This window comes from Geotrypetes seraphini, chromosome 1, assembly GCF_902459505.1.
Source record: "Geotrypetes seraphini chromosome 1, aGeoSer1.1, whole genome shotgun sequence".
Lineage (NCBI taxonomy): Eukaryota > Metazoa > Chordata > Amphibia > Gymnophiona > Dermophiidae > Geotrypetes > Geotrypetes seraphini.
The window spans coordinates 120,786,805-120,812,111 of record NC_047084.1 but is presented as its reverse complement, the minus strand read 5'-3'; the positions used below and the strand labels follow the sequence as shown (position 1 = coordinate 120,812,111).

General features: G+C 43.7%; 1 protein-coding gene across 1 annotated transcript in view; it reads right to left on the bottom strand.

Annotated features, from left to right (window-relative positions):
- The window catches only part of LOC117357067 (myosin-IIIb-like), a 175,968-nt gene that overhangs the window by 83,929 nt on the left and 66,732 nt on the right, over positions 1 to 25,307 (bottom strand). Inside the window, exons 6-10 of the mRNA XM_033937254.1 lie at positions 21,185 to 21,341; positions 20,352 to 20,454; positions 16,637 to 16,762; positions 9,098 to 9,206; positions 6,508 to 6,624 (exon numbers count right to left, since the gene is read on the bottom strand). Coding sequence (XP_033793145.1) covers positions 6,508 to 6,624; positions 9,098 to 9,206; positions 16,637 to 16,762; positions 20,352 to 20,454; positions 21,185 to 21,341 — 612 coding nt within the window. The remainder of the gene's footprint in view (positions 1 to 6,507; positions 6,625 to 9,097; positions 9,207 to 16,636; positions 16,763 to 20,351; positions 20,455 to 21,184; positions 21,342 to 25,307) is intronic.

The window sequence follows — 25,307 nt, the reverse complement described above, 5'->3', positions numbered from 1 at the left end:
CTATACTGTGATGTTTGTTTTACCTAACATGATTTGTCTCCTTTGCAGTGATTTGCTGGTCTCCCATTGCCACTCACTCTCCCTTAGATTACGTTAGCCTGTTTGCTAACACCTTACACAGATGCAGTCTGTATTATGTTCTTTGTTTTATTATCACAGGTTTGTACTTATCATGCAACATGTATTCACATTTGCTCTCCTGTTATCATTGTTCTTCATACTATATTTACTGTGACTCTCTTTCAGTCATCACATGTCTATAAGATGTCTATCTCTTAATGTTAAGGGCCTCAACAACCCTGTGAAAAGAGTCAAGAAACTGAAATATATTGAAAGCTTTACTCCAGATATTGTTTTGCTTCAAGAGACCCATTTGCCTGTACATGAATCTACTAAGCTGTTCCTTAAAGGGTTTTATTCTGTGTTATTCTCTGCTGCATTAAACAAAAAAGGTGGTGTCGCCACCTTCATACGTAGACGTGCCGACCTATCAATCACCTCTCACATTAATGATATTGATGGCAGATGGCTGGTAGTTCAAATGACTATTAATAACTTACCAGTTAGTATTGTCAACATCTATGCTCCTAATGTGGATCATCCTCCATTCTTTGATGCTATTGCAGATGTAATCACTTCTTCCTGTAGTTCGCACTATATTGTAGGAGGTGACTTTAACTTAATTTTGAACCCTCTCCTAGATAGGAAATCGACAGTCTCTTATCGGAAATCGAGATCATGGTTCAAATTGCAAGAACTGCTGGAACATCTGAAGCTTGGTGACCCTTGGAGAACATTACATCCTGGAAAATCTGACTACACTTTCTATTCACTGCCACATGCATCATACTCACGCATTGACTTCTTCTTGATCAGTTACAATCTGATGGCTAAGGTTGACTCTGCCACCATTGGAGAAATTTCTGTGTCTGATCATGCTCCTATATTCCTGTCATTTATTGATCTGGGTGCGCAGGTAAACAAGAAAGTATGGCGATTTAATTCCTGTCTGGTCTCTGATGATAATTTTGTCTCCACCATACGAAGTGCTATCAAAGAATTTTTTGAACTCAATACACCTGAAGCTACAAGTTGGACTAACACGTGGGACTGCTTCAAAGCATATATTAGGGGGTTGATAATCTCCTACTCAGCTAAGAAGAAAAGGATCCTCTTGGATCAAGAAACTTGCCTATTGCGGAAATTACGTGAGGCAGAAGATCTTCATAAATCTTGTCCTAATGATCAAGCATACCTACAATCTATGCGTGACTTGAGATTTGAATACAATTTGTTGCTTAGCTCTTCCGCTGCCAGAGAGGTTTTTATGAAGTCTGCATACTATTATGCAAATATTAACAAGTGTGGTCATCAACTAGCTGAATATGTCAAAATAAAATCTGAGAAAACGATCCCTGCTGTACAGGATGATGCTGGCAAACTCTGGCTCAACAATGCTGATATTTGTGCTCAGTTTCATCGCTTTTATACCACACTTTATTCATCAGAAGATCCAGATGTATCTGCTATTGGTCCCTTTTTGGACAGTTTGCCTCATAATACCCTATCTGAAGGACAATCTGAAACCCTCGCTGCTCCACTGTCGCAGACACATGTCTCTGAAGCTCTATCGTCGATGGCAAAGAGGAAAGCACCTGGTCCTGATGGTCTCACCACGGAATTTTACCTTGCTTTCCAGGATCTGCTTCTTCCCATCTTGTTACAACTATATCTCTATTTGATTGATTCTGGTCAAGTACATGGTACATTTACAGAGGCAACTATCATTGTTTTATTAAAACAAGATAAAAATCCACTGAGTGTCTCCAATTACCGACCTTTATCGTTGATCAACACTGATGTGAAGATATTTGCAAAAATTTTGGCCACCAGGTTGCAATCAGTCCTTCACACGATTATTCATCCTGATCAAACGGGATTCATGACTGGCCGATTATCATCAGACAACACTAGATTGTTTGCTCATATCATACTCCAAGCCCAACTTTCGTCTAAGCCTCTAATGGCAGTGGCACTAGATGCGGAAAAGGCCTTCGATCGCATAGAATGGCCTTTTGTATTTGCTGCACTAAAATGGTTTGGGTGCCCAGCAGCATTTATCTCCATGGTGCAGGTGTTGTATTCCTGTCCTTCCACTGTCATACGTATCAATGATTCGATCTCATCTCCATTTAAACCTACTCGAGGTACTAGACAAGGATGCCCTTTGTCCCCACTGCTATTCAACATTGCTCTTGAACCATTGCTTATTGCCATTCGTTCTACTTCTTCCATTCACGGTTTCTGTATCGGGGACTTTCAGGTGAAATTGTCTGCTTATGCTGATGACGTCCTACTATATGTGGATCCTGCCTCTTTACCTCATCTGTTTCTTTTATTGGAGAGTTATTCTCGTGTATCCGGATACAAACTCAATATCTCAAAGACTGAGATCCTACCTCTCAACAACCTGGTTGACTTAGAATCCTGTAGAAGCCTCAATTTACAACCAGCATCACAGAAACTGAGATACTTGGGGGTCCTCTTCGGTCCCTCCCTAGAGGATACCCGGACTTACAACTCTGACTTGCTCCTACAGATTGCTACCTCTATGACGGATCGTTGGTCACCTCTCAAACTGTCGTGGTGGGGTCGTCTTGATACCATCAAGATGATTTTGACTCCCAAACTCAACTATATCCTCTCCATGATTCCTTTTCTCTTGGACTCCAAGATCTACACCAAAATCGAATCCATACTGGTTGCATTCCTTTGGCTGCGTAAACCTCCTCGTATTGCACTAAAGAAACTCAAGGCGGCTAAGGAGCACGGTGGTGTGAACTTCCCGAGCCTTCATGAATATCATCTAGCCTTCCTTGCTCGCCAAGGATCCAAGTGGTTATCTTCATCTCCTACCGATTGTCCTCCCTCTTGGCTTTCTCTTGAATCCAGCCTACATACTATCCAATGCTTAAAACACATCTCTTTCATGGCTCCAAACCGTATTATGGATGGTAATCCCATTATAGCATCTACAGGTTCAGCATTGCGGGCTATTGATAATTGTGCGGATCTGAAATGGAATTCGACTTCACTCTCTTCTGTATGGAATAATCCATTGGTCAAAATCCAAGGTCAATATATAGAGTGGAAGTCATGGATCAAGCGGGACATCTGGTCTTTTGCACAAGTGATGATGAATTCGTCTTTGATGTCATTTTCCTGCCTAGCTGATACCTATCAACTACCTGCTACTTATCATTTTAGATGGCTACAACTACATCACTGCTTATCTCTTTCATTGAAAGCTCATCCTTTGTCTTTACTATCCCCTTCTATTCTGCATTGGTGCTTACAGTTTTGTGGAGCTAAAAGGGAAGCATCGTCATGGTACCATATTCTCCGAGATTGGAAATTTACTGCTTGCTTACCACTTCAATCAACATGGGAGGATTCTGCTCACACCTCCTTCGACCCTCATACTTGGGAATTAGTTTGGAACTCTTTGAGACGTTCCCTCAAATCCTCCTCCATGATCCAACAATCGTTCTTCCTCCTACATCGGGCCTATTGGACCCCTCACAAGCTGTCGCTCATTGATGTTAAAAGCTCTAACAAATGCTGGTCTTGCACTTCAGAGGTTGGCACGTTTGCTCACATGTTCTACCATTGTCCTATTGTACATGCGTTTTGGTCTAAGATTTGGAAAACTATTTGTGGATATCTTCCTATCACTTCTCCTCACACATATGCTGTAATAGTATTTGGGGCTCATGCCTTACCTGATGTTTTGGATAAATATCAATCTCGATTACTGTTTTGTTTGCTTCAGGTTGCCCACAAATCTATTCTGTCTAACTGGAAAGATTTTTCTTCCTTAAATACCAATCACTGGTGGAACTTAGTCTGCCTATATGCTAAGTTTGAAAAGGTTGCTGCAGAGAAGTCTGATAATATGTCTAGCTTTAACCAGACTTGGGCTCCTATTGTAGACATGTATTAGCTCATTTTCCAATGGTTCACACTGTGATAACTGTTATATATTGTTCACCAATATCACAGACCTGCATCTTGTTGTAATTCTTTTTTGCTCTGTTATTTATTCTATATGGAAAATTAATAAAAAAGATTGAACACCTAAATAATCAGATCAGAATGTCCTGTAAAACGTAATGCAGAGAAATCTGTGTTGTACTTGCGTGACTTAAATTCTGCCAGAGCCACTATGCTCACATTATCCCTCCCCTCAAGTCACTTCATTGGCTCCCCATCCATTTACATATACAGTTCAAACTTCTCCGACTGACTTACAAGTGCATCCACTCTGCAGCCAGGTCTAGGACAATTCATCACGGCCATTTCATCGCCGAATCGGCAAATGGGGGCTTTGGGGGGCTATAAACCCCCAAATTAGGAGCACCATCCACAGTGCCCACCCCTGCCCAAGGTAGGAGTGAACCCCCCCAATACTTCTTGGGGTTCATTGTGGCTATATTGAAGCATCCCACAATGAAACAGCCATGATGAATCATCCCATTGCACTGCAGCCCCAATATCTCTCCTCACTCATCTCCCCATAAACTCATTGGGTTCGTCCCGCTTATCCACACCCTTCTCCTCCACTGCCAATTCCAGACTCCGTTCCTTCTATCTTGCTGCACCATATGCCTAAACAGACTGCCTGAATCATTACATCAAGCTCTGTCTCTAGCAGTATTCAAATCCAATCATGAGAAACCCAAGACAAGTGTGAAAATTCTTCGACAAAACTCAATTCCAGATCCTAGTTCAAGCTCTAATGCTGGGTCTACTAGACTATTGTAACATTCTCTATCTACCCTGCCCCGCGACCATGATTAAACAACTGCAAACAATCCAGAACACAGCCCTGAGACTCATCTACTCTCTGAGAAAACATGACCACATCACCGAGGCGTACCTCTACTCACGCTGGCTACCAATCCAAGCAAGAATACAATTCAAGTTCTACTGTCTTCTATTTAAAACCATGAACGGAAACAGCCCAATTTACATAAACAACCGTCTAATCTGAACCACCTCAACCAGACAAAGGAGAACCCACGCTCCATTCACATACCTCCCAATCAGAGAAGTCAAACGGAAAAAAACGGTATAATGGCTTCCTGGCCACACAAGCAGTGAGATTAGACCGCCAACTCTCTACTTTGCTGATAATGACCCCTGACTACAGAACATTTAGAAAAGAAATAAAAACCATACTTTTAAAAAAATCCCTGATACCCAACAATCGAAACCAACTTAACGCCTCCCTACTCTCTAAAACAACCTAACGCCACAAGAACCACCTCATCTCTATGAACCAAGCTGACTACTCTCTAACTATTCTATAATTCCTCTGGAAATGGCTAGATAGATCCTTTTTGTAATCCGCCTTGAACCGCAAGGTAACGGCAGAATAGAAATCACTAATGTAATGTAACCCCATTTTTCAAGGCTGCTTTCAAATCCAAACTCCCACTCACTCTAAGATACCTATGTCCATCCTATCATTCTCTCCACAAGAAACTCCAACCCTATATGTCTGTCCAACTTATATTGTAAGCTCTACTGAGCAAGGACCATCTATTGCTTATTAAATGTACAGCGCTGCATATACCTTTCAGCGCTATAGAAATGATAAATAGTAGTAGAAATAATCTAATTTATCTTAAGCTCAAAGTAATTAAATCTAAAAATTGAAATCCCTTACATCCTACATAATGCTGTCTAACGCCAATGTTGCTACTCCTTGGGTTTTGGCCAGGTACTAGGGACCTGGATTGGCCACCGTGAGAACGGGCTACTGGGCTTGATGGACCATTGGTCTGACCCAGTAAGGCTATTCTTATGTTCTTATGAGAGTGTCATGGGCATTCCCAAAAGTTATGCATAGCTGTTACAGAATCGGGGGGACAGAAGTGAGGATGATGGTTCGGAGGGTTGGTGGGAAGAGGAGCAAAGGGGTTGGGTAGGAGGGATATGTCAATAGAAAGCAGGAAGGTAGAATTGAGAAGGATGGGTAGGAGGGAGGGTGCTGAATGTAGACAGCAGTATGAACTGAGGGGGGAAAGGAAGGAAAGGATGATAATAGTAATCATAGCTTTATTTATATCCTGTCATACCTTTTTAATTCAAGACAGTATACAGTAAAGTAGAAATACAATGTGGATACCGCAGGTATCGATACAAGAGAAGAGAGCAGGGAGATTACAGCGTTGGTTTAGAGGAAGAGGGGGTTTGCACAGGTAGGCGGAGGTGAATGTTGGAATTGGAGGAAGGAAGGATGGATTTCAAAGGATCAGATGAACCTGTCGTATAAGTGGGTTTTCATATATTTTCTGAAGGATTGGTAAGAAGGAGACTTCAGAAGAAGGGCGCTTAGGATGTTGTTCCGGTGTCCTATCAAGGAATTTTTTGTAACGACATCCCTAGGGAGTGGGTAATGAGAATAGAAGAGTTTTGCGGGAATGTGATGGAGCCACTCACCAATCTCTTTCAGTTCCACATCTGGCAGCACTGTGCAAGCGAGCAGCTCATTAATCTTTCTAACGATCCAGCCAAACACGCGCCCATAAACCATTCTAGCAATAGAGTCTCGTGCATCTGGAACAAAGGAGAAACACTTACAGCAGTCAAAGGGGAAGATCCTTCTGTTAGGACAGAAGGTGGAGAAATAGGTTGTGAATGTGAACGCTCGGAGACCGAAGTCTCTGTGACTTCAGAGTACAACCTCTGGTTAAATCCCGGCTCTGTCAATCACACTTGGCACATCAGTCCTTCTGCCTTTCATATACCATTACACCCAGGAGCTTCCTTTGCTTCTCTTCTCGTTGACAAATATTGGGCAATTAAAATTCTAAAAATGACAAAGCAAAACCCCACCATGTGTCCTGGGATCTCTGCTGCAGGAACGTATCTTGGGCTTATTAGACAGATCAGCAATGGAACAATTTTAAGAATCCTCCAGAGGTTCCAGAGTTATATTCAGGCCAGCCTTCTCCTGATCCCTGAAAGCTCTCTGTGGGGTTAATCCTGAACAAGGTGAAAACTTTCCCAGGTTATTTACAGTAGAGGGAACACGGAAGAAAAACAGTAGTTTTCAATCTTCTCTTGAAGGCACACCTAGCCAGCTGGATTTTCAGGATGACCCTATTGCATATGCATGAGAGGGACTGGAATACAAGAGTCCTCCTTAATATGTAAATTTATCTCATTCATTTTCCTTGTGGGTATTCCTGGAAACCTAATTGGTTAGGGGTGCCTCCAGGAGAGGGTTGAGATGCAGTGGGCTGGGGAAGTTTAGCAAGACACAGAAAAGCAAAACTCAAAGTATTGCCTTGTAGGGCGCTGCCAACTCAATCCCGTTTCTATTTATTTATTGGAATTTATTAACCGCCTCTATGAAGAGATTCCCCCAAGGCAGGTAAAGTTTAACATAAAACTTACAATTTTATTAACGGCATGACAATACTAAAATGACCAAATAAAAATGCATTCAATCAATGAGGTAAATTTGGAAATTGCACCTCACCAATCTACTACATTTCTTTGAAGGGATGAATAAACATGTGGAAAAAGCTCAGCCGGTTGATAGTATGTATCTGGATTTTCAAAAGGCATTTGACAAAGTACCTCATGAAAGACTCCTGAGGAAATTCGAAAGTCATGGGATAGGAGGTAGTGAATGTCCTATTATGGATTAAGAACTGGTTTACATATTATATACAGGTCCTTATTTTGTACCTGGGGCAATGGAGGGGTTAAGTGACTTGCCCAGAGTCACAGGGAGCTGCAGTTAAGCCCAGCTGAATTGGTTCTCGCTGCCTACTCTTGTCATTTTCTTCTTTATAATGGTCTCTACACAGACATCAGAATCACCCGTCTATAATGTCCTGGATCACCTCTGGAACCTTTTTAAAACTTGGTGTAATATTGGCCACCCTCCAGTCTTCCAATACGATGCTGGATTTTAAAGATAAAATTACTAATTACTAATTTCTGCAGATTCATTTTCTTCCCCCCCCCTCTTTTACTAAGCCTCAATAGAGGTTTCTATCGTGGCCCAGAGCAAAAGCCTGGAACAACCTGCCTGGCTCGTACGTCAGGGTCCGTCTCTGGCGCTATTCATATACCAGGCTGAAAGCCCACCTATTGGAAGCTGCATTTAAATCCTAATCCTACCAATATATCTGCCTGTCATCCCTTCAAAGATCCTCTACCACCTCTTCAGCCCCCTTCTATTTCCTTCTTGAGCACTTATTCTGACTTCTCTTTTGTCCTGTATGTCTGTCATAATTAGATTGTAAGCCCTTCTGAGCAGGGAAGGCGCTTCCAGAGGGTGTGATAGGACAGAGTACAGTACTGGGGTTCAAGAAAGGATTAGATAATTTCCTGAAGGAGAAGGGTATAGATAGAGGATTACTATACAGGTCCTGGACCTGATGGGCCGCTGTGTGAGCGGACCGCTGGGCATGATAGACCTCTGGTCTGATCCAGCAGATGCATTGCTTATGTTCTTATCTCTTACATGTATAGCGCTGCGTGCGCTTGGTAGACTACAGGAATAATAAATTGTTTTGGTTTTTTTAGGGTTGTATTTCGATTAAAATTTGTAATCATGATTAAAGATCTTATTGTCCCCCCTCCCCAACTGCTGCTCCTTGTGACTCGGGGCAATAGGGGGTTAAGTGACATGTCCAGAGTTACAAGGAACTGCAGAGGGAAAAAACCCTAATCATATTTAAACACAATTAAAGTGGTCATCGAAATGCAATCCTAAAAGTTGTATGTCTTGGTGATTCTCTACATGCATATTGTGTGCACCTATTTACATTAACTTTTTAACTATGTACACTGCTTAGATATTTCAAATTTTAACTAAACTTGAGACCTGATTATCAACTGTGTAGGTTTGGGAAGCCACTGCTAATCCCTGAGCTCACGAGTTGAATTTTGTGTGTCAGGGTTTCTCAATGAATGGGAGTGCCAAACAGAACACAAAGACCTTTTTCGGCACCCATCGAACTGGCTCCTGTGTTGGGCCCGACCTGCTGTGGCTTTTCTCCTCTCCTCTTACCTTCAGCCTGCTGCTGGGTGTGAAGCCGCTGAATGGATTCTCCCCGAGTCACTGAGACAGTGTGAACAAGACAGTTCAGCAGTTCCTCCTCCTGCACCCCAAACTGCCCCTGTGAAAGACAGACAGACAGCAGGGTGACAACAACTGAAGTGTAGGGGAGATAGCAGTACAGGAGGAGCCTGAGAGTGTCTCACCTCCTGTGTGATCCATCTGTTAAGAGGGCATTGGAGGAAGAGAGGCTCAAAGGGACTAGAACTCCTTCCATGTCCAATAGCAAAGAATAAAAACTCAGAAAATGTAAAGGTTAAAACCTCAGGGAGAGAAAAGAGAGAGTTCCCAAGTGGCTCTGCAGGTTACCAGCCAAAAATGGACTCCCAAAAATAAAAATCAATCAGGGGTGTTGCAAAGAAAGGGGAGACACAGAGAGACAGGCAGAGGGAGAAAGTAGAAATTTGCACCACCAGAAACACTCCAGGGTCCTCGAGACGTATACGTTGGACGTAATGGGATTTTTACTGTGATGGAGGGTAATGAGTGATCCGAAGTAGACAACGATTTTGAAAGCCAGGATCTGGGCACAGTTCTCTGTTGTCAGCTTTGACGTATCTGATCTTCATTGTTTAATACACAAATTGCTATACAATGAAAAGAACACCAGTAATCAAATGAACAGGAAAAGAGAAACAGGAAAAAATAAAGACAAGAAAAGCCTTACTGGGTCAGACCAAGGTAGCCCTTTCTCACGGTGACCAATCCAGGTCAGAAGTACCTGGCCAAAAACTGAGCAACATTCCATGCGACCGATCCAGGGCAAGCAGTGGCTTCCTCCATGCCTGTCTCAATAACAGACTATATGGGCTTTGCCTCCAGGAACTTGTCTAAACTTTTTTTTTTTTCCCCCAAACCTTTTATGCTCTGGAACGCATTGCCAGAGGTTGTGAAGAGCCCTATTGACCCCCTTCAAATCCAGGATGGGTCGAAAGGTCCCTTCTTTCTTTGGCAACACAAAGTAAACCAACCTCTGCCCCACTCCTGCGGGGAAACTGGAACCACCGCATGGAGATCCAACAATCTTTGAAGGGTCTGGGGAAAGGCCTATTGCTTCCATGTCACATGTGAGGGAGAAGCGAGAAAACGATCTGGCAAGGACCGGGCGAACTCTAGAGCATAGCCATCCCAGATCACTTCCAGAACCCACTGATCTGACGTGATGTCTTCCCACTTTGGATAAAAATCCCTCAGCTGGGTGCCCACCGGAACCAAGACGGACGCTGGCAAGGCGTCATTGAGCAGGATGGGCGGCAGGCGACCCGGAAAGGGTGCTACCTGCACCCCAGTGGACCCCCACGAAAGGACTGCATGTGCTGGAAAAACCTGCCTTTAGAGAGCACAGAAGATGGAACGGAGGCAGCCCCTTTACCAGAGCGGAAGCAGCTGAAATCATGCCCACGAGCAGCGCCACCTCGAGCCAGTGACCTAGGCCTATCCTCAGGCAAACGAGGCACTTTGGAATCAGTGAGAGTCTGAACCAACTTGTCCAGGTCCTCACCAACAAGAAAGACATTTTAAAAGGGAACTTACTTAACTTAGCCTTGGACGCCGCATTCGCCGACCAAGCACAAAGCCACAAGGTACGGCGTGCTGCCATTCCAAGAGTCAACGACTTAGCAGAAGCTCACAAGAGGTCATACATGGCATCCAAGAGATAAGTAACCAAGTCAATTTTGGCCACAGCAAGTTCCAATTCACCTCTTTACTGTCAAGAACATGCTGGTCCCAATGAAAACACACCCGAACCACCAGCCCGCCACACATGGCTACCTGGACCGACAGAACCATCACATCAAAACTCTGTTTAAGGAGGGACACCTACTTATGTTCCTCTGGGCCCTTCAAGGCCACACTGCCCTCAACAGGCACGGTGTGCCTCTTACAAATGGCCGAGACCACAGCGTCTACTATGGGTGACTTCAAAGTGTCTATCTCCTTCAGGAATGGGATATAGGCGGGCCATGGAGCGTGAAAAATGAAAAGAGGCTTCCGGCACCTTCCACTGAGCGAGCATAACATCCCAAATATCCTGATGCATAGGAAAAGAGCGGGAAGCAGAGCGAATCCCCTTAAGCAAGGGGTCCACCATAAAAGGGGCTCCGACACAGGTTCCTCAAAGTGCAAAACCGAGGAGACCTGCATAATCAACTCATGAAGCTCGTCCTGCTGAAAAATGCGCACTACAGATGCATCTTCGCCAGCTGGGAGATGCTCGATTCCCTTGCTGGCGGAATCTGACCCCTCAAGAGGATCCTGGAATTCTCTCCAAGTGTCCAGGTCCTCATCAATGACATCCTGCTCCTCTGGAAAAAAAAAATCCTCATCCCAAGAGACCTTCGGGCGTATGGATGAGAGAGGAATAGAGGGGGCAAAACCGCCAGTGTGGGGGCCAAACCGGGGAAGACGTCGAGGGAACCGTTCCCCTCTTCCCCCCATGAGATCTCCGGAGGCCGAGGAACCAACTGACATGAAAAAGGCATTCCAAGCCGTTCCAGCGGCAAAGGAATCCTTTTCTCCCAGACCAGCGGCAGCTGAGGAAGCCTGGGCTTCCCCGCAATCCGAATCCAACTCATGAGGTACCTTCAGCGGGGTGCCCTGGCCACCGGCAACCGCTGCCAATGAGGCTTCCCCACTGCTGCGGGCTGCACAACGCTTGCAGAGGCTGGCCGCGAGTACCTCGCCTCTGGAGCACAATGAGCACTTTTTCCCCTTTAAAAGTGCTCATCGTGCTGAAAGCGCCCTAGCTGTAAAGAAAGTGCTGGTTAGTTGAGAAAAAAACAGAAAAAAAGACAGTTATAAAGGGAAATGGGCCCTTTAGACCGGCACCTCAGGATTTTGTGTTTTTTACTTACAGAACAGACTCCATGGCTCTTAAGCTGGAGGGCTGACCAACCAGGGGGCCAGGCCGCCGGCTGAGGCCCCTAGAAAAATATGGGGCGGTAGAGGAAGGTGGGGTGGGACCCAGCATGAGACCCACTGGGTTTAACACCCCCGAGGTCGGATGGTTCCCCATACAAGATCCGCACAAGCTCTATCCAGCACAAAAGGGGAACCAGGAATCCAAACACCAAATTCCAACAGGGCTAAGAGGGGAGCTGAAATTAGCCTACCACCTGCTACCGGAGACTGAGGAAGACTGGATTAGTATAGGGGATGCTGTACTGATATACAAGTTTATCTCAGTCTCCATCTGCTGGTAGCAGTGAGGTATAACACCCATCCGTAAAGGAACTATACCGGTCTATCAAGCGATACAGGGTGGTAGATGCATGGAACAGTCTCCCAGAATAGGTGGTGGAGACAAGAGTGTCTGATTTCAAGAAAGCGTGGGATAGGCACATGGGATCTATTAGAGAGAGGAAGAGATAATGGTTACTGTGAATGGGCAAACTGGATGGGCCATTTGGTCTTTTTCTGCCATCATGTTTCTCTTTTTTTTTTATAAATAATTTTTATTGATAAAGCAGCCAACAGCAATACAAGAATTAGAAGCTACAGCAATGTAGCGATCACTAAGCAAGAGGTCCAGGTCAATGCAGCATGCCCAGGAAGGCGTCAGACAAACTACCAGTAAGCAAAAGGAACAGAGATTCAAGGGCAAACAGGTACAATCCCAGAAGAGCCCGGATGCAAGGAACAGTGGCCTCCCAGCAGTGAAAAAACAAGAGTAGAAGGATCCTCTCACGGGAGAGCAAGTCATGGCTGCAATAAACTTAAAATATATCAACCCCTGAACATCCACACCACACAACCAAGCCTATACCATTCACCACCCAGACATACCATACTAGTCTCAGCACAGGAAACCCATATAACTCCCCATACACCCCCAGTCATACCAACCCGAGTAGAGATAGGAAACACCATTGCCTAAAAGCCAAGAGAATGGAGTCATAGTGGAGCAACAGAAACAACCGCCTCTGCCGCCAGTCGGGCCACTCTCCATAATGAAACATAAGAGCGGTGACCACTAGAAAGGACAACCTGGTAGGTGTGTATTTCAAAGGAAGCAACCTTCTGCAGTCTCCAGAGCCACTGGGTAAAGAAGGCAGGAGCCTCTTCCATTAACAATAGCGCTGTGTACAGAAACATCCGTTGCGGGAGAGAAAAGCCACCATGAAGAAGGTCCCTCTGGTCCCCCAACAACAACAGGCCGTAATCCCAAGGTACCCCTCTCCCAACCAGGTCATCCAGAAAAGGGAGGACCTGAAGCCAAATAGCCGCATGAGGGACCAGGGTGCCCGGGGCCTTCCGGCTCTGCCATCATGTTTCTATGTCTCTATGTAATTGGAGTCAAAGCTACGTCTATCTCTAAAGTCCTTATTCCACAGTTGGGCCTCACAATTTCCTGGGTCTGTTTGTTTTTTGTTTTTTTTTAAATTCTTTATTGATTTTTAAACAGTGCACTACAATGAATTATCAAGAGCAAATCAGAAAAAGCACTTTACACATACAAACATTTTAAAACAAATCATTTTCTCCCTTAACTAGCAATAATTAGAAATATATACTTATAACTATAGTTTCCATAAACTATATACCATACATAATATTACTATCCTCCCTCCCTCCCTGGATGTGCAAGGAAGTCACCACCTTACGATGCTCCTTCCCTCCAACACCCTCTTATAACTCCCTTGTGCTCGCCGCCCCCAATCCCAATCTAACCGATGCCAACCATATCCCAGCCGATAGATCCTGGACCATCTTCGATCTCGTCTCCGACTCCCAGGTCTCCAAACTCTGCCTCAAGTTAAAATCCTGCAACTGCACCTTGGATCCTTTCCCCTCCTACTTATACGAAAATATTCCCACACAAGCCATCTCATCTCTCACCAAACTTATAAATTCTGCTTTACTCTCAGGCCTATTTTCCGCAGAAATGGGAGTCATTGCCTTATCCCCTCTTTTGAAAAAAGCCGATCTAAACCCCTCCACACCGTCCAGCTATCGCCCAATAGCTAATATCCCTCTCCTGACCAAGATGTTGGAGTCCATCATAGCCACCCAACTCTCATCCTATCTTGAGAGATTCTCCATTCTACTACCCTACCAACACGGCTTCAGACCCAACTTTAGCACTGAATCCCTTTTGGCCTCTTTAATTTCAAAAGTCCAACATCTTCACTCTTGCAACAAGTTCGCTGTCCTTCTTCAATTTGATCTTTCCGCAGCCTTCGACATTGTCCATCATGACATACTAATCCTCCAACTTTCTGAAATTGGCATAAACTCCACAGTCTTAGATTGGTTCTCAAAATTCCTACGCTCTCGCTCCTACTTCGTTAACATGAACGGTATCTCATCCTCCCCTTGGAAACCGATTTGCGGGGTTCCTCAGGGTTCACCTCTATCCCCGATTCTTTTCAACGTTTATATGTCCTCTCTGAAACTCCTCAAACTTTCCCCCTCTGAGACTCTCTACACCTACGCCGACGACATTCTTGTCCTCCTCGAGACCGACTCCAACCTCACCAACCTCTCTGACAACATCTCTTCTTGTATAACGAACCTCCAATCCTGGGCGCTCACCGTTCAAATGAAACTCAACGAGACCAAAACAAAACTCCTTTGGCTAGGCCCAAAATTAGATCAGCTGCCCACCCTCATCCCACTATCCTCAGGCACCAACCTACCGCTTGAACACTCAAGCAAAGTTCTGGGAATCATCTTGGACTCTACACTGTCCTTCAACGATCACCTCAACTCCTTAGTAAAAAAAATGCTTTTTCAACCTTCACATGCTAAGAAAAGTCAGATCCTGCTTCCACCAACAACACTTCGCTATCCTCGTTCAATCCATTATTCTTTCTAGACTGGATTACTGCAACTCCATCTACCTAAGCTTAACAAAGAAAAGTCTTCTCAGACTCCAGCGGATTCAGAATACCGCGGCTAAATTAATTTTTGCAAAAAGCAAATTTGACCACATCTCCCCGCTTCTATCTAAGCTTCACTGGCTCCCAGTTTTCCTCAGGGTCCACTACAAATGCGCCTGCCTAACCTTCAAGTCATTACACGGTACCCTTCCTCCCCTGTTTCCACTATCCTGGCTCTCCGCAAATCCCAATTCCACCAGATCCTCTCAGAAATTCATACTATCATTCCCCTCTTTAAAAGGCATTTCCCATATAGGTAAACTTGGAACATCCCTCCTCTTCAAGATCACCGAGCTGTGGAACAGCTTATCCGCCCCTCTCCGGAGCGCGACCTCCCTCCAACACTTCAGAAAACATTTGAAAACTTGGCTTTTCTCCAAAATGTAACCACTCCCTCCCTCTCCTCTACACTTAATCCCTTCTCTCTCCCCTTATTACCAAGCTCTTCTTCTTCCCATTGTAACTCCTTTCTTTTGTAATTCCTGTAAACCGTGTCGAGCTCTACTTCTGTGGAGATGATGCGGTATACAAGCTTAAGATTTAGTTTAGTTTAGTTTAGTTTAGAAGTAATCTAATAAGAAAAGGATATCATGCTGCTGTACTGGGCCATGGTACGCCTTACCTGGAGTACTGTGTCCAGCACTGGTCGCCGTACATGAAGAAGGACACGGTACTACTCGAAAGGGTCCAGAGAAGAGCATCCAAGATGTTTAAGGGGTTGGAGGAGCTGCAGTACAACGTAAGATTGGAGAAACTGGGCCTCTTCTCTCTCGAACACAGGAGATTGAGAGGGGACATGATCGAAACATTCAAGGTACCGAAGGGACTAGACTTAGTAGATAAGGACAGGTTGTTCACCCTCTCCAAGGTAGGGAGAACAAGAGGGCACTCTCTAAAGTTGAAAGGGGATAGATTCCGTACGAACGTAAGGAAGTTCTTCTTCACCCAGAGAGTGGTGGAGAACTGGAACGCTCTTCCGGAGGCTGTTATAGGGGAAAACACCCTCCAGGGATTCAAGACAAAGTTAGACACGTTTCTGCTGAACAAGAACATGCGATGGTAGGGCTAGTCTCAGTTAGGGCGCTGGTCTTTGACCAGAGAGCCGCCACGTGAGTGGACTGCTGGGCATGATGGACCACTGGTCTGACCCAGCAGCGGCAATTCTTATGCTATGTTCTTAAGTACATGTCAGCTAATGTGACCCTATATATATGTATATGTAGTCAACTGTATTTTTTTATTTATTCCATGTTCTCTACTGTTCTCCCAAGGGAGCTCAGAACGTTTTACATTAATTTATTCAGGTACTCAAGCATGTTTCCCTGTCTGTCCCAGTGGGCTCACAATCTACCTAATGTACCCGGGGCAATGGGGGGATTACGCGACTTGCTCAGGGTCACAAGGAGCAGCGTGGATTTGAGCCCACAACCCCAGGATGCAGAGGCTGTAGCTTTAACCACTGCGCCACACACTCCCCATACAATGCTGACCTAATCTGTGCTTTTCTTGTCGTGTCTGGAGTTGATAAACGTGTGGCGAGAGATAGATATTCACTCCTTTCTCCTTTCCATTCCACCCTCCACAAGGCTCCCATGATCAATATACTCACTGCTACAGCTTTCAGCCAGCCACGGGAGCACAGCGCTACCGTCACCCCCCCAGTCTCTTGGGGTTCGAACACCACATTTCCAAGAGACAGGATCCCTGCCAGGATTGTTTGCATGTCCACCTGCTCCTGAAACACAGCACAGCAGCACCATCAGAGAATGATGCAGAAAAGCCAAACCTGTCAATCAGACTTTCAGGCAATTTGGAAAAGGAAAAAAAAAAAAAAAAAAAAGAGGCTTTGCTAGAAAATATAAAATAACCCCCCCACCCCAACACAACCTGAATAACATAACATTACCAAAAAGTTCTACGCAGTTTACAAAAGATTATAAACAGTAAACATAATAGTCTATTTGAAGGAGTCAGGTATTTGGAGAAAAGATAGGTTTTTAGCTGTTTTCTAAAATGTCTGTGAGCAACAATGATCAAAATTCTTTTTCATGAGAAGCTGCCTGAGATGCTACAGAGTGATTTAGGAATTTCTTGCTTTTACAACCTTTTACAGAAGGGAAATTGAACAGAGCAGGAGTTTTTCTACTGCATTTGTGCTTAGCTATGGAAAAACTATTAGCCAGATAAGTAGGGGCTGCACCATATAACTAAGAACCAGGAAAAACTCAAGACTAGTTGATAACGGACCTTAAAGTGATAAGCTGGATTAAAAGCTAGCTAAGTGGAAGGAGACAAAGGCAGTGGTAAATGGAATCTGCTCGGAGGAAAAGGATATTGACAGTGGAGTGCCGCCAGGATCTGTCCTCGAGCCGGCTACATTTAACATCTTTGTGACTGATATTGTGGAAGGACTGTCTAGCAAAGTTTGCCTTTTTGAGGATGATACTAAGTTCAGTAATAGGGTAGACACCCCGGACGGTGTGGATAACAAAGAGGGATCGGGTAAAGGCTGAAGAATGGTCAAACTGGCAATTAAGATTTAATGCTAAAAAAATGCAGTGTCATACACTTGGGCTGCAAAATCCAGGAGAAAACAATATATTTAAAAATTTATATACTGTATATTACCTATACAGTTTACATAATAATAGTACAGTATAGGAGGGCAAGGGAGGCGATAATGCCATTGTATATAGGGTTATCATATGGCTCCAGAATACCAGGGATTGTTTCTTGGGTTTATTTGGAGTGTTCCGAGAGGAGCAATTTCTTCTAGGATAGATATGGTGAGGTTTTGCCAGGAGTCGATGGTTACATCGATATCTCCATCCACTGGTTGAAGTTGAGCTATGAGCTCATTGCAGAATTTTTCCACGGTTATTTTGCCCTATTTCGATATCTTAAGTGTTTCTTTGGTTGCTCATATGCTAGTCTTGGGTAGTTTGAGGAAGAAGTTTAACAGGTGATGGTCTGACCATGCGTCTGGTTCCCAATTGTTATGTTCCACCTAAACCCACATCCCCCCTCCTGCTGCTCTCTATTACTATGGATAAAACTCTCCTCCTCCCTGTCTTGTCTGCTTGCAACCTCAGGGTAATCTTTGACTTTTCTCTCTCCTTCTCTGCTCAGATCCAACAAACCGCTAAATCCTGTCACTTCTTCCTTATTAATATTGCCAAAATCAGACCTTTCATCTCTAAGCACACTATCAAAACCCTTATCCATGCTCTCATCACCTCTCACTTAGGCTACTGCAACATACTTCTCTCAGGTTTCCCACTCATCTGTCACTCTCCCCTTCAGTCCGTTCAAAATGCTGTTGTATGACTCATTCCATGAAAGCCGCCATGCTCACATTAACTCTCTCCTCTAATCACTTCACTGGCTCCCCATCTGTTTCCGAATACAGTTCAAACTGCTCTTACTGACTTACAAGTGCATTCACTTTGTACCCTTCAATATCTCTCCTCACTTATCTCCTCCTACGCTCCCTCCTGTGAGATCCGTTCATTGGGTAAATCCCTCTTATCTGTACCCTTCTCCTCTACCACTAACTCTGTCCCTTCTTTCTTGCCGCACCATATGCCTGGAACAGGCTGCCAGAGTCAATATGTCATGCTCCGTCTCTAGCAGTATTCAAATCCAAGCTAAAAGTCCACTTTTTTGAAGCTGCTTTCAACTCTTAATTCCCAATCACTATCAGATACCTATACCCGTTGTATTATTCCTTCTGCCAGAAACTCCAACCTGAAATGACCTGTCTGTCCAAATTAGATTGTAAGCTCTTTTCAGCAAGGACTATCTATTGAATGTTAAATGTACAGCACTGCTTACTGTGACTGAGTGCGGTCAAGCATGTAACTGCCCAGTTCACAGACCTAGCCTAAACGGAGCAGATTATTTATTGGAGTTGGTAGATAACATGAGACTGCCAGGGGAAAAAAGAGTTATAAGTTTGAGAGTCGCAAACACCTTCTGGATTAGGTGCTTTTATTGGGGCAAAGTTTTCTCGCCAAACAGTTCAAATATAGCTCCACAAAAACATCTTCTCCCACCTGGGTTCTATTGGCAGACTAGCTTCAGTTCCATTTAAAGTTAAATACAGATTTGGATTCAACACCAACACACTCTTCTTTCTGTTATTACGGTTCCATCCTTTAGGTAGGCTTTAGTCTGGTCTACTCAGGCTGAGCAAAATTCCCATTTCCATAAGGAAAGGCAAATTAACTTTCCCTCAGTCTTCTGCCCTCCTTTAAGTTTGTTTGATTTTTTTTGTTTCTTTTACAGTTTAATGCAGGCACTACCTGAAAATCACGTTGAGCTTTTATTATAAAAGGTCAATAGCTTTGGGATCATCCACCCTCAATGATCAGTTATTTATGATCCCTCCCCAAAATCCCAGTCAGGCTTTAATAATTCAAGGTCATCTGTAATGTTACACTTACTACAGCAGGCTTGACATTCAGTTCTTTTTTTTTCTGCTTTTAAAGGCTTTCTCTGACCTGCATTTTCCCATTGCTATAAAGTTGCCAAACAGTTCTTGTTTTCCTTCATTGAGAAACTATGGCCTGAGTTTTAAACTCTTTTCCTAAATGAGCAGCTTCAACAATTGCTAGCAGAACACAGTCTTTCTCAGGTCATTTCCAGAACAGTGCTTGGTTAAGTGCTTCAAACTTTAGGCTTCTATTTTCAGCAAATCAGGTTAACCACAGCTTTGAACATTGCCACAATGCTTTCCACATCAGCAAACTTTTAAGACATTTAAGCATTATCAATTTCATAGCATTATAAAAATGGTAAGTAGTAACAGTAGCAGCAGCAGCAGCAGCCCAGAAAGGAATCTAGGCCAAGCAGGACTCCAGCAAAGGGCGCATAGAGAAGTTTCTAAACATCAAAAACAAAGATTTACTCATTAACGTACTCTTGTCATAGTGGCCATCAGCTAGATCAGGGCTGCCCAAGTCCGGTCCTCGAGATCTACTGGCAGACCAGGTTTTCAGGATATCCACAATGAATATGCATGAGAGAGATTTGCCTGCACTGCCTTCTTGGTATACAAATATCTCTCATGCATATTCATTGTGGATATCCTGAAAACCTGGCCTGCCAGTAGATCTCGAGGACCGGACTTGGGCAGCCCTGAGCTAGACCGTCTCAGCCCTTAGGTCATACCTAACTTGCAGTAAACGTAACTTCACTATAAATGTAACTTTGCTGTAAAAATAACTTCGCTATAAATGTACAGTCTCTTCATCTGTTAACCGCATAGAACTTCCATGGTATTGCGGTATACAAGAATAAAGTTATTATTATTATTATTATACCTGTTCCTCGAAGCCCACCATGTCCATAGCATTGCAGACACCCTGGTACTTCTCTTTCCAATATGCAGCTTGCGCTTCATCTCCATACGTCCGATTAATGTATCTATAAACAACAGACACTAAGTACAAAGTGACACATGCACCCCTATCCACCATACTAAAACTCACCCTACTCCAACCATACCCTCCTAAAGCACTGGGGCATACTGGGAGGTTAAGGTTATCTGTAGGTAGGATACTTTCACTTACTGGTGCATACTAACAGGATAAAATATCCATGTTTATTCTTGCCTTCAAAAAGATATAGTAAATTCATGAGACAAGGCTTCCCTTAGCTGAATCTATATTGACTATGGGAGCTTCTGAAAGAACGTTACTCTTGTTTTTGAAGGCTGGTGTGTGTTTATTGGTTTCGAGTTTTGACTCGGGTTGTGTTATACTAATGACTGCTAGATGAATTTATGATTGTATTCATCTCTATATCATGTATATTCTACTTGTAAGCCATTCCGAGCTCATTGGGGAGAACGGGAGAGAAAACCGAACAAAACTCTTTATTACATGATCTTGTAGTATCTAAAATATGAAAAGGGGAAATTAAGAATAAACATCAGAAAAGTTTCCAAATGTAAGAAAGCCCTAGATAAGCTCAGAGGCTCCTAGTTAAGGAGTGAGTCAGACATGAGCCAGAGTCCATGGCGCTGGTTCAGAAGTAAAAGGAGTGGACTAGATGGGCCTAGTGGTAATTTGATCCTGGTGGACTTCACGTACTCATTCCTCCTCCCTACAAAATGCTCCCACTTCTAGCCCCATAATATGCAGCACAGACAAACCTGTACAACAGAGGCTCCAAGACACCGAACAGCTCCTTGTCTGCCACTGACATTCCAGCAAACATGTAGTAGAAAATGTGGAAATTTTGCTCTCCATTATCCTGGTGAGACACGCGGGATTTCTCGAGCAAATATTCATTGATCTTAGCACCTTTCACTGCAAGAGAAAAAAAAAAAAACCCCAAATAAGGATCAGAGCAGCCCAACCAGGAACGCACAGTACAGGTCGAGGATCAAGTCTATCAATAAGGGTGAGACAACACCCCCCCCCCTCACTAAAGAGAAACATGAACCAGGATGAGAATATGAGAGACCCAAACAAACACACAAGTTTCAAGTTTATTAACTTTTTAATATACCGACCATCAACAGGTATCTGGCCGGTTTACAATAAAATTATAAAAAGAGAAAAGAGTCATAAATATAAAAAGCAGATGGGTGAACATCAAAAAACATAACTTGACTAACATGAAAGTGAGGATAAGAGGGAAAGGAGGGGGAAAGTTACATGTTTTGGAGAAGAAAGGGAGAAAGTGGGAATGGGGAAAAACATATTGGATAGGGTCGCTTTTTTAAAGCGGTTGGTTAAATAAATTGGAACCAGTGGAGTGAAGGAGAGAAGAAAAAGGAAAAAAAAACAAACAAAGAAGGGAAATAGAGAAGAAAATGAAGGTAGCTTTAAGGACAGGCGAAAGCGTCACGAAATAAGAACGTCTTCAAGTTAGTCTTGAATTTATCTAGATGTTGTTCTTGGCATTCCATAACGTTGGGGCGACTACTGTCAAATTTATTTTCCGGGCATAATAAAACTCTTTTACGGAAGGAATTCGTATAAGTTTTTGGTCTGTTGACCTCAAGGTACGTGAGAAACATTGGGGGATGATGACCTTATCAAGATATAGAGGCTGGTGTGAGTTTTATTTTGAAAGTGAGCAAAATGATTTTATAGGTGATACCAGTGATTCCCAACTCTGTCCTGGAGGACCACCAGGCCAATCGGGTTTTCAGGCTAGCCCTAATGAATATGCATGAGAGAGATTTGCATATGATGGAAGTGATAGGCATGCAAATTTGCTTCATGCATATTCATTAGGGCTAGCCTGAAAACCCAATTGGCCTGGTGGTCCTCCAGGACAGGGTTGGGAACCACTGGGTTATACGATGTATGATGGGCTGAGGATCAAATCTAACCTACAGGGTGAGGCAAGACACACCCACTCCTCACTGGATAGCGGCATGAAGCAAGATGAGAATAGGAGAGACCTAAAGACATATTGCATTCCCTCGTTGGAAAACCACAAATAGGGGGCAAAAAGATACAGAAATATATCCTATCATTTTGCATTTTTAATAAACTTGAAAACCACAGTGTGTCAATAAAAATTATTTATCAATGAAGAATTTTTGTGTGACGTGCTCAGACCCGCAATCGTAATGGCTAATGTCAAAACCAAAGCGGAGTTGCCACTGGGACCATCAGAGCATTTCACCGTCCTGACTGCCATAGTATGGATTAAACTGATATAAAAAATGAACAAAGCTTATCTGCGTTTTCCTTGGCGATTGGCTGGTCTCTTATAAAGGTGGCAGCTACAGTTGTAAACCTAAAGTATAAGGAGAGCTCCTAAAGCCGTTTGTGCTTGATTAAAAACATTTTTCAAAACTATCGTTAAGGAGTGGAATCACTTGTTGACTCTTTCCAAGAATATTAGGCCTAGGGGACATACAATGAAGATACTAAGTCGTAGATTTGAAACGGGCCCGAGAAAATATTTCTTCACACGTGTAATTAAACTCTGGAATTCATTGCTGGAGAATGTGGTGCAAGCAATTTCCTGGAGGAAAAGTCCATCGTCTGCTATTGAGAAAGACATAGGGGAAGCCACTATTTGCCTTGGGACTGGTAGCATAGAATGTTGCCACTTATTGAACTTATGAAGTTCACGCTTCACGCTTACCACAGATTGGCAGTTCTTCAGAAATGACTTCAGTCTCTCCTCTTGCTTCTAGAACGCTCTCTGTGCTTCAAACATGTCACTGTTGACTAGATCAGATGCTCTTAACATGTGGTTTATGGATCCCAGGGGGTACACGGATCATTCAGGGGGTGTGCGGCGCAGTAAGTCTCAAACCCTCTTTCTGCCGTGGCATATTTTCCTTTTGCCACCATCATTTTCTTTCCCCAGCCCTTTTGGACTAGCAGTGGCAGCACACTATACTCTTAATTCCACACACAGCTGCCGCTAACTTTACTTGGGCGATTTCATCAGGCAGCCTCAGAGCCTTTTCTAGGCTGGCCCAACTCTGATGAAGCAACTTCCTCTTTCTTTGGAGGCGTTCGGCCTAGCAAAAGCTCCAAGGCTGCCCCATGGAATCGCTCTCCAAGCCCCAACCCTTTAATCTTTCTCCCAACCCCCCTGATCCCGATCCCCACTGGGCCTACTGAGGTACCTGGTGGACCAGCGGGAGCCTTTGTGGCAGGAGCGCGGTCCTCTCGCTCCTGCCTCCTCACGGCTGCCTTCTAAACTAACTGCCACGACCTTCTGCTCAAGGCATTTCATGTAGTACCATGAGCTGCCATGAGAGGTCGCATCAGCTATTCTAGAAGAGAGGGGAGAGAACCTTAGCTATGTTGGAGGGGGGCGGAGAACGGCGGGGAGGAGGGATGAGAGGTGCAGAGATCTGCAAGGTGTTAGAGGGGAGAGATATGTCAGACCAAGGAATGGAAGGGAAGGAGGGGAGAGATACAAGACTACAGGAAGGAGAGGAGAGATGCCAGACTGTGGGGAGGGGAAAAAGAAGGAGAAAGATGTCGGACCACTGGGAGGAGGGAGGGAATGAGATGCTAGACCCTGGGAGAGGAGAGAGATAGGAAGGGAAAGGAAGACATGAAAAGGTAGATTTTGAGAAGAAAGCAGAAAAGTGGAAAAAAGTTACATGTTGAAAGTTAATTCCATAGATGGATGCAGGTTTGAAAGTAAAGGAGGAGAGAAAAATAATGAGTGGATAAGAAGGTCCTGGAAACACAGTTCAGAGCACAAACAGAAGGAAGTGCAACCAGAGACTGGGAAAGGATAATTGGAAAAATAAAATCACCAGATAACAAAGGAAGGGAAAATGATTTTATTTTCAATTTAGTGATTGTGAGAATTTATATCTGCTGTCTATATTTTAACATAGTAACATAGTAGATGACGGCAGATAAAGACCCGAATGGTCCATCCAGTCTGCCCAACCTGATTCAATTTAAATTTTTTTTTTTTCTTCTTAGCTATTTCTGGGCGAGAATCCAAAGCTTTACCCGGTACTGTGCTTGGGTTCCAACTGCCAAAATCTCTGTTAAGACTTACTCCAGCCCATCTACACCCTCCCAGCCATTGAAGCCCTCCCCTGCCCATCCTCCTCCAAACGGCCATACACAGACACAGACCGTACAAGTCTGCCCAGTAACTGGCCTAGTTCAATCTTTAATATTATTTTCTGATTCTAAATCTTCTGTGTTCATCCCACGCTTCTTTGAACTCAGTCACAGTTTTACTCTCCACCACCTCTCCCGGGAGCGCATTCCAGGCATCCACCACCCTCTCCGTAAAGTAGAATTTCCTAACATTGCCCCTGAATCTACCACCCCTCAACCTCAAATTATGTCCTCTGCTTTTACCATTTTCCTTTCTCTGGAAAAGATTTTGTTCTACGTTAATACCCTTCAAGTATTTGAACGTCTGAATCATATCTCCCCTGTCTCTCCTTTCCTCTAGGGTATACATATTCAGGGCTTCCAGTCTCTCCTCATACGTCTTCTTGCACAATATTTGTCTATTTTTCTGTAGCTGTTACTGAGGTGACATTGCATATTTTAAAGTCATCTCCCTTGACCTCTTTGAAAAAACCCAGAATATAAATAATAATTAACATTTTCCCTACGTACAGAGTGCTTTGTGTAGTTTAATTTTATGGTTACTTTTATGTATTGTTAATAAGATTATATTGTGTACTAGCTGATGCCCCGGCGTTGCATGGGTATTTAATTATAGCAATAACACTGTAAATGGATTCAAATAAAGATACTTTATAGTGGTGAATGAAAGTATTTTTTTACAGCTTAATAAAAAGTACAATATTC